Source organism: Plodia interpunctella, chromosome Z (genome assembly GCF_027563975.2).
Source record: "Plodia interpunctella isolate USDA-ARS_2022_Savannah chromosome Z, ilPloInte3.2, whole genome shotgun sequence".
Classification (NCBI taxonomy): Eukaryota; Metazoa; Arthropoda; class Insecta; order Lepidoptera; family Pyralidae; genus Plodia; species Plodia interpunctella.
Genome location: NC_071324.2, coordinates 11376475 through 11390873, shown reverse-complemented (window position 1 = coordinate 11390873; position 14399 = coordinate 11376475). Strand labels below are relative to the sequence as shown.

The 14399-nt window shown below is 35.0% G+C and overlaps 1 protein-coding gene across 3 annotated transcripts in view; it reads left to right on the top strand.

Moving 5' to 3' along the window:
- The window catches only part of LOC128682992 (protein apterous-like), an 81848-nt gene that overhangs the window by 38279 nt on the left and 29170 nt on the right, over positions 1 to 14399 (top strand). For all 3 annotated transcript variants that reach the window (XM_053768102.2, XM_053768101.2, XM_053768100.1), the window contains exons 3-4: positions 11076 to 11249; positions 11538 to 11794. In XM_053768102.2, coding sequence (XP_053624077.1) covers positions 11076 to 11249; positions 11538 to 11794 — 431 coding nt within the window. The remainder of the gene's footprint in view (positions 1 to 11075; positions 11250 to 11537; positions 11795 to 14399) is intronic.

The window sequence follows — 14399 nt, the reverse complement described above, 5'->3', positions numbered from 1 at the left end:
CGAAAACCAGGATCGCTTTCGATCCATTCGGCCACGTGTTGATGCCGGCCAGCCACGTTTTATCATCCAAACGGAGCCAACCAGCGGCAATAAACAAGCTTTTATGAAAGTCTTTCAATATTATCGACGACAGTGCAATAAAAATTTAAAACAGTAGGAAACAAACGGACAAATAAAATATACATTTAGATAAAATTTAATAGGCATTGTAAAACCCGAATGACAAATTCGAGATTTACGCTTTTTTTTTTAATTCGTTTCCATTTACGACGCTGATATCTTGGTAATTGTCGAGAGCCGTTAGTCGAGATACGGGTCCCGTATGAAGACGTATCGACCTATTTCGCTTTTAATCTTCACACACAGGTACATGAATGTGCGTTGAACTCTGATGATAGATCAAAATAATATACTTCAATTCATAATAAATAATGAAGTTTTTTTTTTAAGAGAAAAATATTGTGCCATCCATTTGTTATGTCATCTGAGTAGCGAACATTCTTACTTTCGATTAGATTCTTGATTTATGATAAAGAGTTCACGCGAAAGAAGTCGCAGGCATCAGCTACTTCAAACTAAATGTGACCCCTATATACGTTAGTTGAACGTTGTATTGGAAACTTGATTTTAAAGAGATTTCTCTTTTTCTCCAACGGTTCAAATACATTTTAATAGATGAGATCACGTAATCAGTCAGACATACAAAGTAAAGGACTGTTCACACGTGTGTCTCCATTCCGATAACCTTGTGATGGAGCGGGGACCTAATCTCGCGGGTCCATCGTGCCACTTGTTATCTGTCAGGCATAGAGTGACCACGGCTGTCACAGATGATATAGAAAAATAGATGGCAACTACAGGAGCGTCATTTTTTAATCTGTGACTCACCGAAAATGCGGGAGAGGTATGATTTTCGTACGATTGTAATTAATTAAACTGATTAATTGTAATGACATTGAACGAGTCGAGTTTTTCGAATTATATAATTTTTATTATTTATCCATTTAATTAACCTTCTGACAAACGGAATAAGTTTAAATTGGTTTCGTCTTATCTGAAGTTGCATATGCATTAGTAAAATTGTTATAATTGATAACTTCAGCTGTCTACTTCATTTTTAATCCAATTATGTTAATTTTTAACATATAATTAGTACTTATGAATATCTTATTGACACTTGTTAAATTATAGAAATTATTTTCCATAATGTTACAAAATCGACACGCGTCAATCCTTTCCTTACAAAATAGATTAGATGAATATTCATCAAATTTATTTATTACTAGCATCCCATCTGGGCTCCGCTAAACCGTAATATATTATTTATACACTTAAACCTTCCTCAGGAATCACACTATCTATTTAAAAAGCCGCATCAAAATTCGTTGCGTAGTTTTAAAGATTTAAGCATACATGACAGACAGTGGAAAACGACTTTGTTTTATTATTGTGTAGTGATGATTATACATAATACTCCTTTGCGTTATGTAAATCAGGATGTAAATATATATATTTGCATTATTGTACATAGCTGTGTAGGACATATGTTCGTAACATTGAGCGTAGTAAGACACGCATTTGAACAGTTATTCAGCATAAATTAAGCGTAATAATTTACTTACGCAACTTAAGGCGCTGTACTCGCAGACTTCAATTTTGCCAAAAGCGCCACCAACACATTTTTATCTTCCCATGTATCTTCACAATTTCTTTTATTACTTAAAATTAAATTTTTGAACAGGTTATGCCACATCGGATAAATATTTTTATTAGAAAGTATGATAGTTTTCCATTACACAATTTAAATACACATTACAGTTGACTAAATCAAAAATGGCGGCTATAAAATCCGTTTAGTTTACTGTGACCACTTTGTTTAATACTTAAACTTTCTTTCTATAAAAATTCTTTGTCTATTGTTGCAAATCTGTATTCTTTTTTTCGCATAAAAATTAAATAAATTGACAAAAATGCGAGGGTGGTTAATGTTATCGTCTTTAAAAAAATGTAGTAAATAAAGAAATTAAAAATACTTGTATGTAGTCAGTAGTCACGTCTTGCGTCTCTGTCGCTCTGCCTGCCATTAGTGTTGTGGGGTAAAAACACATTGACGTAATATTCGCCGCTATATTAGCTCGCAATGCAACATATGCAGCTCTGCCTATTGCCGACCGCTGCAGCCAGCTCTGCCTATTAATGGCCGATGTATGACGATGTTTTTTTTCCACTCGTAATAGGTTTTTCCGCGCAAACGCTCAATGACGCGGATAATCTATCTAGGGACGAAGTATTCAATTGATATTTTAATTTTGTAACTGGAATATTTGTAGGCGTGAAATGTGCGATAACTTTATCGTATAATTAATGTTTTTTATATGGGAAATTTATACAGGAACTAATTGCGCTCCGGGACTTTGCTCCCGTGGGAATTTTGGGATAAAAAGTACCCTATGTGTTATTCCAGGTTGTATTCTACCCGTGTATCAAATTTCATAACAATCGGCCTAGTTGATTTTCCATTTACATACACACATATATCCTCACAATCTTTCGCATTTATAATATTAGTAGGAAAGTATAGGTTCTATAAATGTATCAAAGTGATGAATATATATTATTGAAATTATGACACCGTTATAATTTAAAATTAATAACTAAAACCTGTATATTTATGATTTGGTTATATATAGATTTGCGGGCAATTTATAGCTTCAGTCAATATTTAGGTTATTGTTAGAATTTATTATAACTTATTCATTTATGAAATGTGGATGTACTTAATAAAGTGGTAGGTACTTTTAATGATAAAAGTGCCAGGCCATGCCGTGTGAATATAAAAACTTGTAGCAATGATTACTAGAATACAAAAGTTACTTATTTCGATAAGTATATGTTTTTGCAGCTTTTGACAGTTTAGGGGCTGCACCACTGCATTACTGAACTGCACCACTGAATTAATTAGGTACCTGTTGGTTTGCACAAATATCTTATGAAACTCACAAACTTCGTATAGAAATTCATACTCTTACTCTTGAAAATCTCGTCACATAATAGTGAAATGGTCGTGGTTTAAATGTGTGAAGTTATTTCCCAAACGCTTGACTGAAAGTGGTCTATTTATACCACTGTTAACCTCGACTGAGTCAGGTAAAATGCACCATCAATTCATTCTAATTTAGCTATGCCGTCTAAAATTATGATGCTAAGAATAAATCAGTCCACACCAACCACTACCATGAAAACTCGAAACTTTGTCGAACTGTTTTACACGTACCATTGACAGATTTGTTAGAAGTGTCACTGCTCTGTCGTACTTCGTTGCGTCGACGCAGCGTTGCAGCTTCGTTATTTTACTTATAGGTTTGATAAAGACGCACGTCGACGCTCTGCAATGTTGCGAGCAGTAAGGCCGTGCTTTTAAGCAAATGGGTGTTAGAAATATTAAACGAAAGCCAGTGCCCCAATGGGACGTTAAGATGGCTGACAATGATGGTTTCTAATATGTAGTATTTGGTTCTGGTATCACTCCGTGTTCATTTTTTACTCGTCGTGTCATCGGGCGGATTATATTTGTAATGATTAATCAATACGTGACATAACAAATGTCTTCCAATTCTTGTTTCCCTCTGATTAGTGACTTGTTTCAGTAGTAGGGGACAAGTTTCGGGCGATTGGCGTGCAAAGCGTGACAGAGTGAACCTCAAAGTTGCGCGGTGTTAATTAACGACCAACGCCATCTATCGGTGACGCCCTATCAATCTCCCAGCGACGCCGCTGAGCCATTTGTCGTGCGCTCCGCTAGGAATTTGGGACGAACGCTTTGCCAGATCTATTTTTCCGGAAAAGGATATTTTGTTACTTTTCTCTTAGTCTAGCTTATGTTTGGAGACAGTAATCATAGAATCTTAAAACCTGTTAGGTTTATGTTAATTAGGTAACCCTTTTTGTCAGAACTATCATTGCTTGCGTCCGGGACTTTATATGCCATTCCAGGTTTAATCCGTCTGATGGATTTTGCGTTGGAGTAACAAATCATAATCAGAATGTAATTTATGAGACTGCACGACTAATATATACTAAAATAATAAAAGCATTTACAACATAATTACTATAAGTTAAAATTAAAAATTAATACTAAAATAATAAATACTATTGAAATAAAAAAAATAATACTAAATCGCCGTTATCGTGCGGTAAAATTCCCAGAAGGCTGGCGACATTTCCTCGTTCCTATTTCTTTGTAAAGGGTTTTGCATCCGCATTCATTTTAATTTTAACTATTAACCATAATTCATTAGCAGGAACAAATATCGTAGGTTTTACAACATTTAACGGTATCTTCATGTATAAGATGGAATCGGGAGTTCTAGAAGCACTGAAAGTACAAATACTGTCCGTTCGGGTCCAGTGACAGAAAGGTGGTGGTTGTGTTACTTGTTGAATGCAACAAGCTCTTCGGGCAATAAAAGCCAGCATCAAAAATAAAATTACATTTTGGTGAATAATTCGATACATATACTTTTTAATTTAGAATTTAACAAGAGCTCAGTATTTACATACATTACATTTTGTTTAAAAGTCAACATGTATTAATTTTTAGCGACATACATGGAATGAAGGGTCTGTCAACATTTATATATTTTTTCATAATATCCTTAATACGGAGCGGCTCGTTACAATCGCATTATCATACACCTGTTACGGGTAGATTTCAACTGTTCCATTATGTATTCGATGCCATTTGCGCAACTACGCGTGGCAAAATGTCTTTTTTGTTACCCGTTTCATAGAAAATATAAAAAGTTATGAGAGATATTAGGTATGTTAAAAATGTTGATTTACGAGTTGAATTATCTTCATTAAAATAGAATTTATGAAATCTTGAAATGAAATTTATCGCAAACCAAAACAGAAACCGAATAAATTTTTTTGCTTGACTTCTGGCAAAATGATACCAAAAGAATGGGTATCAAAATACCGATATGCAGCCATTATAGCACGAATTGGCGTGTTATATTCCTTTGGCGTAACAGATTATTGTCAAATAAAAACTGCCGCGCCATTGTTGGAGCGAGCGTGGCTAATCGCTGTTTTTCTTGCATGAGAGACGCGGTCTCATTTTGGTTTTCGGTTTCGGTTCCGAACGTTCGCTCGTTAAGCTGACACGCCTATTGCAGCCCTTTTTAATTTGTTTGCTTGGCGAGTTAATTTGTGAGTGACCTCAGGTTATCATTATGTCATTCATATATAAGCTGTACTGCGAAGAATGTGATGTTAAAGTCAACGTTTTTTGAATTGGACATAATTAAATTTTGTCGCTTAATATTCACTTGCAAAATGTCGACGGAGTGCTTTCGAGACGATTTTAATTATGCATGGTCATGGGAAATCTTCAAAAAAATAGACCTAACGGGAAAGTAGATCGATCGTTGCGGAGGGGAAAAGCGTTAGTAATTTTTACTTAACTTACGAACAAATGAAGTTTTGGACCTAAGTATTAAAATAAAAAAATAGTTTCGAATTTAGATAACACTTTTATGGTCTTGTTTTTGGTAAAAAAAAATTACTTACTAAATATTAACTAAAAAGCACAACACTAAACAAAAATTAGAATCCTTTATATGAAGTTTCTGGTGCAAGGAGCCCAAAATGCTGGCGGCATTGCCACGTAAGTATATATTATAAAACATTGTTAATTTTATCCATTATCACCTGTGACATGATAATGACCTTATTCTGAAAGTTTCAAATTTAAACATTGCGTGTGTGTTAATTATTTACTTAAATATTCAGTACATCATAATGACAGTCGTTAAATCTAATTGAAATGCTCGACAGATGTTGTTAAGGACTATTATTAGCGGACATGGAGAAGAAAAGGCAGGAATCACACATGATAGGTAAAAACCGTATAAAAATTCGTCCGGTAGTTTTTGAGTTTATCGCGTTCATACAGATCGACGCGACCTCAACGATATTTTTATAAATATAAGTAAGGATAAGGGTTCTACAATACCATAACAACAAAGAATAGTGGTGTGTTGGTGAATGTAAATTCAGATTAACGGTACATGCAAGAACTTTTCGCAAACGTGATAAAAAGCCGTATGAACGGATACACGAATACTGTCTCTCTCTCTCTCTCTCTCTCTCTCTCTCTCTCTCTCTCTCTCTCTCTCTCTCTCTCTCTCTCCCTCTCTCTCCCTCTCTTCCCCCGACATAGAGCGTCGGAGTCAAGGATTAGCTTTCCTAGTTTTTGTATTTTTCTCGCATAGTCTTCGGTAACCTTAGTTGTCAGACTATTGGCACGCATATCATCCTTTACGACATCAAACCAGCTTTTCTTTGTTTTGCCACTTTTCTATTTTGCCTCTGGATATAGTTTTGTGTATTCTATCACCAGATTATATTTAATTAATTGTGGGTTACGCACCAAAAATACTTATATTTGGAGTACCTTGCTGACATTTATTGTGAATTGGAAATTCATTGTATTTTATCAGTAAAATACGACCGTGTTCAATTTATTTGTTCGAATTATCTACATCGAAAACAAGTTTTCGAACAGGTAACCCTCGTTGTTTTAAAATATTTTTCATTCTACCTAAATCATGTTAGCTGTACGTACACACTGGGATTAATAGTATTTTAGAGCACTAGTCAACTTTGTCGTTGACTTTAACCTGCCCGGAAAAACGCAAAGTACGTTTGCATCCGCCAATTTTGTCGTTGACTTTGACCTAGGTACCGGAGTTAAGACAAAATTGAGTACTTTGCGTTTTTCTGCACAGTTTAAAGTTAACGTCAAAGTCAACTGGCACAACCCACTCTAAGTGTTGAAAACACACACAGACAATAACCTCGTTATCATGCCATCAGCTACACGAAAGCGTTCGCGGAGTTTAGGCGGAACGCGCAAAGAATAGCATTAGCATTTAGACTGACTCGAGATTGCTGTTGTCGTATTGTTAGATAATATCGATACGTAGGTAATTAACGGGGTTTTAAACAACTAGTTGATCGTAAGATTTAACCAGAATATGCTCTCGTGTGTGTGAGACTAAGTAAAATAGGACATTTTGTGGGGCGTAATCTTTACCTACATCTCGTTACAACTAAAGCGAATTTAATCTTTGTCCTCATTCCACTTCTGTATAAGTTATAAAAAGAAGTCCCCCCCTGAGGCATACGTCTGTCTGTTTGAACGCGATAAACTCAAAAACTGGCGGACGGATTTTTTTTTGTACAGTTTTCACTAATAGATAGTGTGATTATTGAGGAGAGTTTAGGTGTATAATTTTTTATGGTTTCATTCGACTAAATGTAATTTTGTCTTTATAATTATTAGACTAGATCAGTTCGCGTCATTATCCCCTTCATCATACCCGCGTGTATTAATAAAGTTTCGTCTCATAATCCGATTCTCAGAATTTGCCGAAAATACAATCTTTTACATGTCAAATATAACTCTGAGCAGGTAAATATAACCTATATATAAATAGCTTCGTAAACCATATCCGTAGGTTGCTGTCATAATCACCCACTCATTATAATTGTTTTATTTTATATACTTTTACAGTTTTGTTTCTATGGGCTCGCTATTTTTTAAATCAATCATTTGATTTAGCTAAGATTAAGTATTTTTTTATTTATGCTCTAAATTTTTTGCCCTCACATTGTTACTATGTACTTAAGTACTCACCTCCTATTTGTTTATATAATGTTTATTTGTCGACACTTAAGTGAATCATGCTGAGTACACTTGTTTTTGGTTTTGCAACTGGCCATGTTTCTATTGTTTATTTTTATATTAACTTTTGTTGTAAAACTGTTTTGTGTACCTAATAAATAAATAAATAAATTAGGTTCGTTCTGATCACGGGTTTAAGTTAGATTTAAAAAATTTTTGAGTACCTAATTGACGAGGTCCCCGGTCTGGTCAAGATTGAAAATGGTCTTTTCAAGATTACCTTGTGTCTATGTGTATATAGTAGTAGTGTTATAGTAGTGTTATAGAGTATATAGTATACCTGAGATAGTATCCCATAATACATTCTCGAACTTACTTTGGGGCTAACTCAAAATGTATGATGTCCCTATATGCAAATTTCTTATTCGTTATGTTAAATTTAAAGGATATATTTTCATTTTCAATCTCAACTTGACTCGATTTTCGTGTTATTCAACAACTCATTAGCGAGCGAAAAACTCGAGAACATCGCAAGGCCTTCGCTCCCTATTCAAATTCTCACCTCCGGGATGTGCTGCGAATTATAGAGCGTGGGTCAAGTGCAGATAGCATCGCTCGTGACCGCGAACACGACGCCGTGGTTCGATCGCTTCATTCTAGTGCTGGCCGGAGGTTGCGGCCCCACTGTTGGCGGTATCAAGAAACTATATTCGTACCTACTTCCTTATTTACATAATTAACGCTACTAGAGCCAGTTGAACAAGTTATTTTAGGTCATTTCTGTATGAATTAAGGAATTTAGCAAACAAACTCACTTTCACATTTAATTTCATTATAGTTAGCGTGTCGACTCTGATGGTTTTTGTGATACTCCGTTTTACATTTTATAATACATATTAGGATAATATATTTAAGTGTATGAAGACGCTCATCGCCTTGAACGAGAAACACAAGAATAGCTGTGTTTACGCCGTACCGTGGCATGCCTTAATTGAGAGAAATACCTATTACTTCCAGCGTTTTAGAAAATAATAACTGAAAGCCATACCTGTTAGCAGTTTTTTGGCCTAATGAGGGCACAATTAAGCCAACAAAAGCGATTCAGCAAGCCATTTAGAACGTAAAGAACGCGCTGCTAAGGAAAATTAAAATTGTAGTGTGAATGTTTACGTCAATACACACCCTTATTACAATTTTATTGCTTTTTCGGATTCCTCTCCGCTAGCACTGCATACTTCGCTCACTGGGAACGACAATACTTCTCAGAATAAGCAGTGGATAGAAAAATTAACTTAACTGCACTACTTATTTACTCCAATGGATACTTAGCGGTTCATCGTAGAATATTCGAAATGTTTCAATTATGAAATTCTGCTAACATTATTTGCTTTGGGTGCACCTCGGTCGCGCTAACATTTACACAGAAATATATCATAATTGCGTTTTGAGAAACTTTAATTTGTATTCGAAAATTACAGTCCAGGAAATGCTTTAGCTTCGTGTGGGAACCGGAATTGCATTTGCTAAATATTTCAAAATAATCACGTGTCCTTTTGGCAGGGATCTTAACTTACTTCACATAGGTACATTTCCATTTAAAATAAAATTTGCACAACAAGGTTATTAGTTATTGTCCTTATTTTTAAAGAAAACACGTAAACATCCTAGTCCACAAACGAAATAGTTTTGTCACAAATTCTTGCGGACGAAATTGGTATTCCTTATAAAGATTTAGAAAATGTGTTTTTAAAATGTCTGCAAGAGTTGATCGTGATAGGACTCATGGAAACGGACCACACCGATCAGGCCAAGGGAAAAAGCTGAGACAGAGCGCGGTCAACATTCGTACAGCGTTTTAGGTGTATTGTACCTTTGTTATTATAATCATGTATTGTATTCTCTGGAGATTGAACAACATAACGTATCAATAAATTCTATTTTTATTTTTTATCTATATTTTTTTTTAAATTTCGAGTGTAAAGATAAGGTCTTATTTAACTATATGTCACAGCAGTAAGTGTAATTAATTATCTGTCCTGTCCTGCCTTCGTTGGATACCCGAGCCATTTAAAATTTAAACACCAAAAGCTCCGTCAATCGCACTATTGGTAAAAACCGTTAAAAATCCGAATCGTAGTTTTAGAGTTTGTCGCGTTCACACAAACAGCGAGAAGACAGCGGGACTTCTTTTTACAATATGTGTAAAGAAAACCTTTATGGTTATAAGATTTTATCATGGATTTATTAAGTACTACTAATTCCATGGATTTTCTTTAATTTAAAAATGGTACTGACATTGTCAGACTATACATGTCATGAAGGAGAATCGGAATTTATTTTTGTTAGATTAAGACGAGTTTTTAGATTATTATTACAAATTAGTTAAAGAATGTTTGGACTATGATCTTTCAATGTTCTTTCTTGATTTTACACAGTTGAGTGCATTTTGTTCATGGTGAACTTAATTCATTTTATAAATGTTGTAATTACCTATGAAAAATAAATATCTTGATTTTTCACAGAATCGGGGGTTTTTTTTTCAATAAAACCTAGACAAAGGAAACATTATCATTATATATGTATATATATAATGTATATATGTACATATGTATGTATATATGTATATATATACATATATGTATATATATAATGATCATTATATATATACATATATAATGATAATGTTTCCTCTGTCTAGGTTTTATTGTAATAAAAAGAAAAGACGCGTACATACGTGTCTTTACTTTTTGGGTAGTGCTGGGACGTCTCACTCGAGTCTCGAACCCACTATCGGCCATCTCTTGGCCGGATGGTTTTAATTACCCACTAAAATCGCCCAGACTAACCTAAGAGACGACTTTTTTGAGTTTTACGAGAGCTATGTTGTAGGAATTTGTGGCTAGATCGTAAATAGTTGTTGCTATAAACCCGGAGGTGACAGAGTACGTTATAAAATGTGTGATAATGCAACTCGTTGCGATATGCTTTGGTGCGGAAGCGAGTGTTGTATAAATACACTTAAGATCGATATCCCATGATATCTATAAGTACTTCGTTTTTTTATTATTTATAATTATATCAAAAATTGCCGTCTGATCGAGGCGTTTAAATTACAGGAAAACCCTGGATAAAGCATTAGGAATTTCTGTTCAACTTAGCAATAGCTACATAATCATCTTTTAGCTATCTTATTGGATAATATTTTATCCGACCTGATCGGTTCTTTTTTTACCTCAGTTAATTTTGACCGTCACTTTGTTTAGTTCATTTCGCTTCTGGTACCTGCTTCGGAACGAAGATTTGAATAACAAACTCTCTCAGCTCCATTTTAGATTCCAGATATTACCACCAATACATACAATGGAAATTGAACCGTTTGTTGCAGGTTATACGGTTCAAAGCGGTGTGCCCGCTGCAACACGGCTATATCGGCCATGGAGTTGGTGATGCGCGCGCGCGACCTGGTGTTCCACGTGCATTGCTTCTCCTGCGCGCTGTGTAACACCCCCCTCAACAAGGGAGACACCTTCGGAATCAGAGATTCAGCTGTTTATTGCAGGTATAAGGGTACTTTAGTTTGTTTAAATGGATTTGTTATACATGTCACAAATGGTTTTTAAGACTTGTCTGGTCTAGTCTTTAGTTGGTCTGATCGAATCATTCTATTATGCATGTGAAAGAAGTTAAAATGGGAATAAGACGTGTTTTACTCTCTTTTCTATAGACAGAAGTAACAAAGGTCACATGGAATAGCCGAATAGAAATTTTTCACATTTTGCGTAATATCTACACCGCATTTCCGTAAAAGCTAATGAGGTAAAATAATCCACTATTTTTGTGTTTGTAGGCTGCATTATGAAACGATGCCGGAGTACGGTCCCCACATTGCAGTTCCGGGTCCTCCGCAGATGTGCCCGGGGCCGTACGGCGGGCCCCCTCCCGGGCCGCATTACCCCCCTTACCCCTCCCCCGACTTCTCCCGGGTGGAGGCAGACGTTCCCAAAGGCGCCTTTTTCAACGGAGCCGCCGCCCCGCCGCCGCGACAGAAAGGCCGCCCCAGGAAAAAGAAGCCTAAAGACCAGGACCTCATGACCGCCAACCTCGGTGAGTCTCACCATAAATTGCTCTGAGCCAGTGCGAAATACACAATTTACCCTTTTTTTATTTTATAATGAAAGAGATTGTGAGAATGCACCTCAATAACTTTCCTGACACAAAATATTTAGCATAACACAAGCAGACACAATTTAATGCGTGAGTGTTGATACGGCTCGTCAGCGCGCCGCCAACTTACGAGTTCCCCAACAATATTGATACAATACCCGCGCAACTTTTCGCCGGCAAAACGGTTACAATTTTATTAACACATTAAAGTCAAAACTGCACTTACCTCGCCAGATTATCAGCGGCGACTTCCCGTGTGTGTGTTTTTTATAAAGTTAATTTTTTATTTTGGTCGAGATATCGAAACCTGTCCGATTATCTGGTCGCCAGCACTCGGTCCGCCGACACCGTGCACTCAGCCCCTGACGAAAATTCCTCTCCAAATTAAAAAAGAACGTTGAAAACCCACGGAAGAATTATTTAAAATTTGAATCCTGAGCTAGGCTAATTAGATCTAAATGAAACTAGGCGTAACATTGTTGAGTATGCAAACAGTATTACACGGTATTATGGAAAACGAATCGACCGTATTGAGAATGGGGGCAGACATTTTTTTGCTCTAATTACAAAGTCAATGGAGCAAAGGAATTAATTGAAAGCCATAAAAATTGCTCGGTACGCGGTTCAACAGCTGCTTAACTGAATTATTAACTCCGCACCTCTCGGTGCCGAGGAGTTTTCAAACTCTAATTGCGCGGTTCTACATATTCGAGACAAATTAAATTAAATAGACAAACAAATTAAAAGAAAAAGTATCTTACCGGCGGTTTCTAGTGATCTTTGTAATTTTTAAAAATAATTTCCAATTACATGCAATATTCCCAATTAGGAAACTTTATTTCGAAGCAAAAGTTTAAACAAATTACTAGTTAAATTACTTATAAAATAGTTTTCATTGTACATAATCTTGCCTGAATTAATGAGGCACTTGGAAACGATATTATAAGACTGAAGGGAAACAGGGAAGTTTATTTGATTCATTGATTTAATTGAGAAAAAATCTTAACACGATGCCCTACCATGATATGTAGAATGTGGTATTCCTTAAGGTCCACTTTTGTTTCTTATCTTAAATGACCTTTCGAATTTTATTAAAGTTCCAATTATACAATTAATTTCACTTTAAATACAACGGTTAAATTTCACTTTAAATACAAACGGATTATGATGATTTCTAAAAATATAGCGAAATTAATCAATACTTGACTTTTAAAAAATAATCAAGTTGAAAAAGTTATTAATTAAAATTTCAGACATACTAAATTACGCCAATTATTAAAATATGAGCTTATAGAACTAGTTGGTTCTACACAGTACTTACATCAACTTTATTCCTTGGTTTAGGAAATTAGTTAAACAAATGATCCGGAAGCTACGTAATTTATGCACAGAAAAAAAATATGACACTTCCTCAGTGCCTTTTTATATCATCATTTGGGGAAATTCCGTTGACAAACCGAAAGTCCTCTGACATCAAAAGTAATTTAGTCAAAAAACTACGAAACATATGATTGTATTTCTAAAACAGATATAAAAAATGACCAAAAGACCAGCGGCCGATCGAAGTTCATTTTATCAATTTTCTCCAATTATCTTTGAAAATTTAACAAAGTTTTTGCATTTACTGAAATTACAGTCTATGAAGCATCTAACCTAGTTTCCTAATTACAATCGATAAAGTTCAATCGAACTCATCGATCGAAATTTTCGATTGTGAATTTGCACAAAGCATTCGAAAAATATTTAAGAAAATTTATAAAATGAACTAAGTACCGTTGCGCGAGAATCGGGATGCAGTTTCCAAGTTTTTAAAATATAAGTTTCCAATGCCATGGTCATAAAACGAATATACCAATATCAAATATGAGCTAAAAGTAACAGTTTATCTATCTGCATGTCTCCACGAAATGACTACAAATAACCTGGTAATCTAAGGGACACAAATATCAATCAATTTTACAATCCATTTTGATTTATAATACATATTACTTACTTTGTGATTGAAATAATAACGACAAATTGTCATAACTTTTTTTAATACATTATTGATTTGAGATATTTAAATTTTAAATATTTAAAATTTGTCTAACAAAGTCTAATATTATTAACTAACTTAATTCTAATAATTTTTCCATATTTTTCAAATACGATTTAGTCGATATCGATACCAGACACACTGATACGAGTAAAACAAAATGCTTAATAATTTAATAATAGATTGCAGAAACTATTAAAGTCCCCAAAGATATACGTAGTTATACATATAAGTGCTTCGGCAGAAAATTGTCGGTTGTTACTTTAATGCGACATGAAAACGGAATTGTTTGTTTGCTACTGTTTCGTGTGTGTAATTAAAATTCCATTATTTTATTAAGTCAAAGGCGGCTGGTGGTTAAAAAACACCTATGAACAACCTAGGGCTGGTCTAGAATAATAAAAAAACAGGTTTCTCACGTGTTGGCTCGCGTGTCCGACAGGATTCAAAGTTCATCATACCCGCTCGCTACATTTCAATGAACCGACGTTTGAGACCGGCGCTATACTT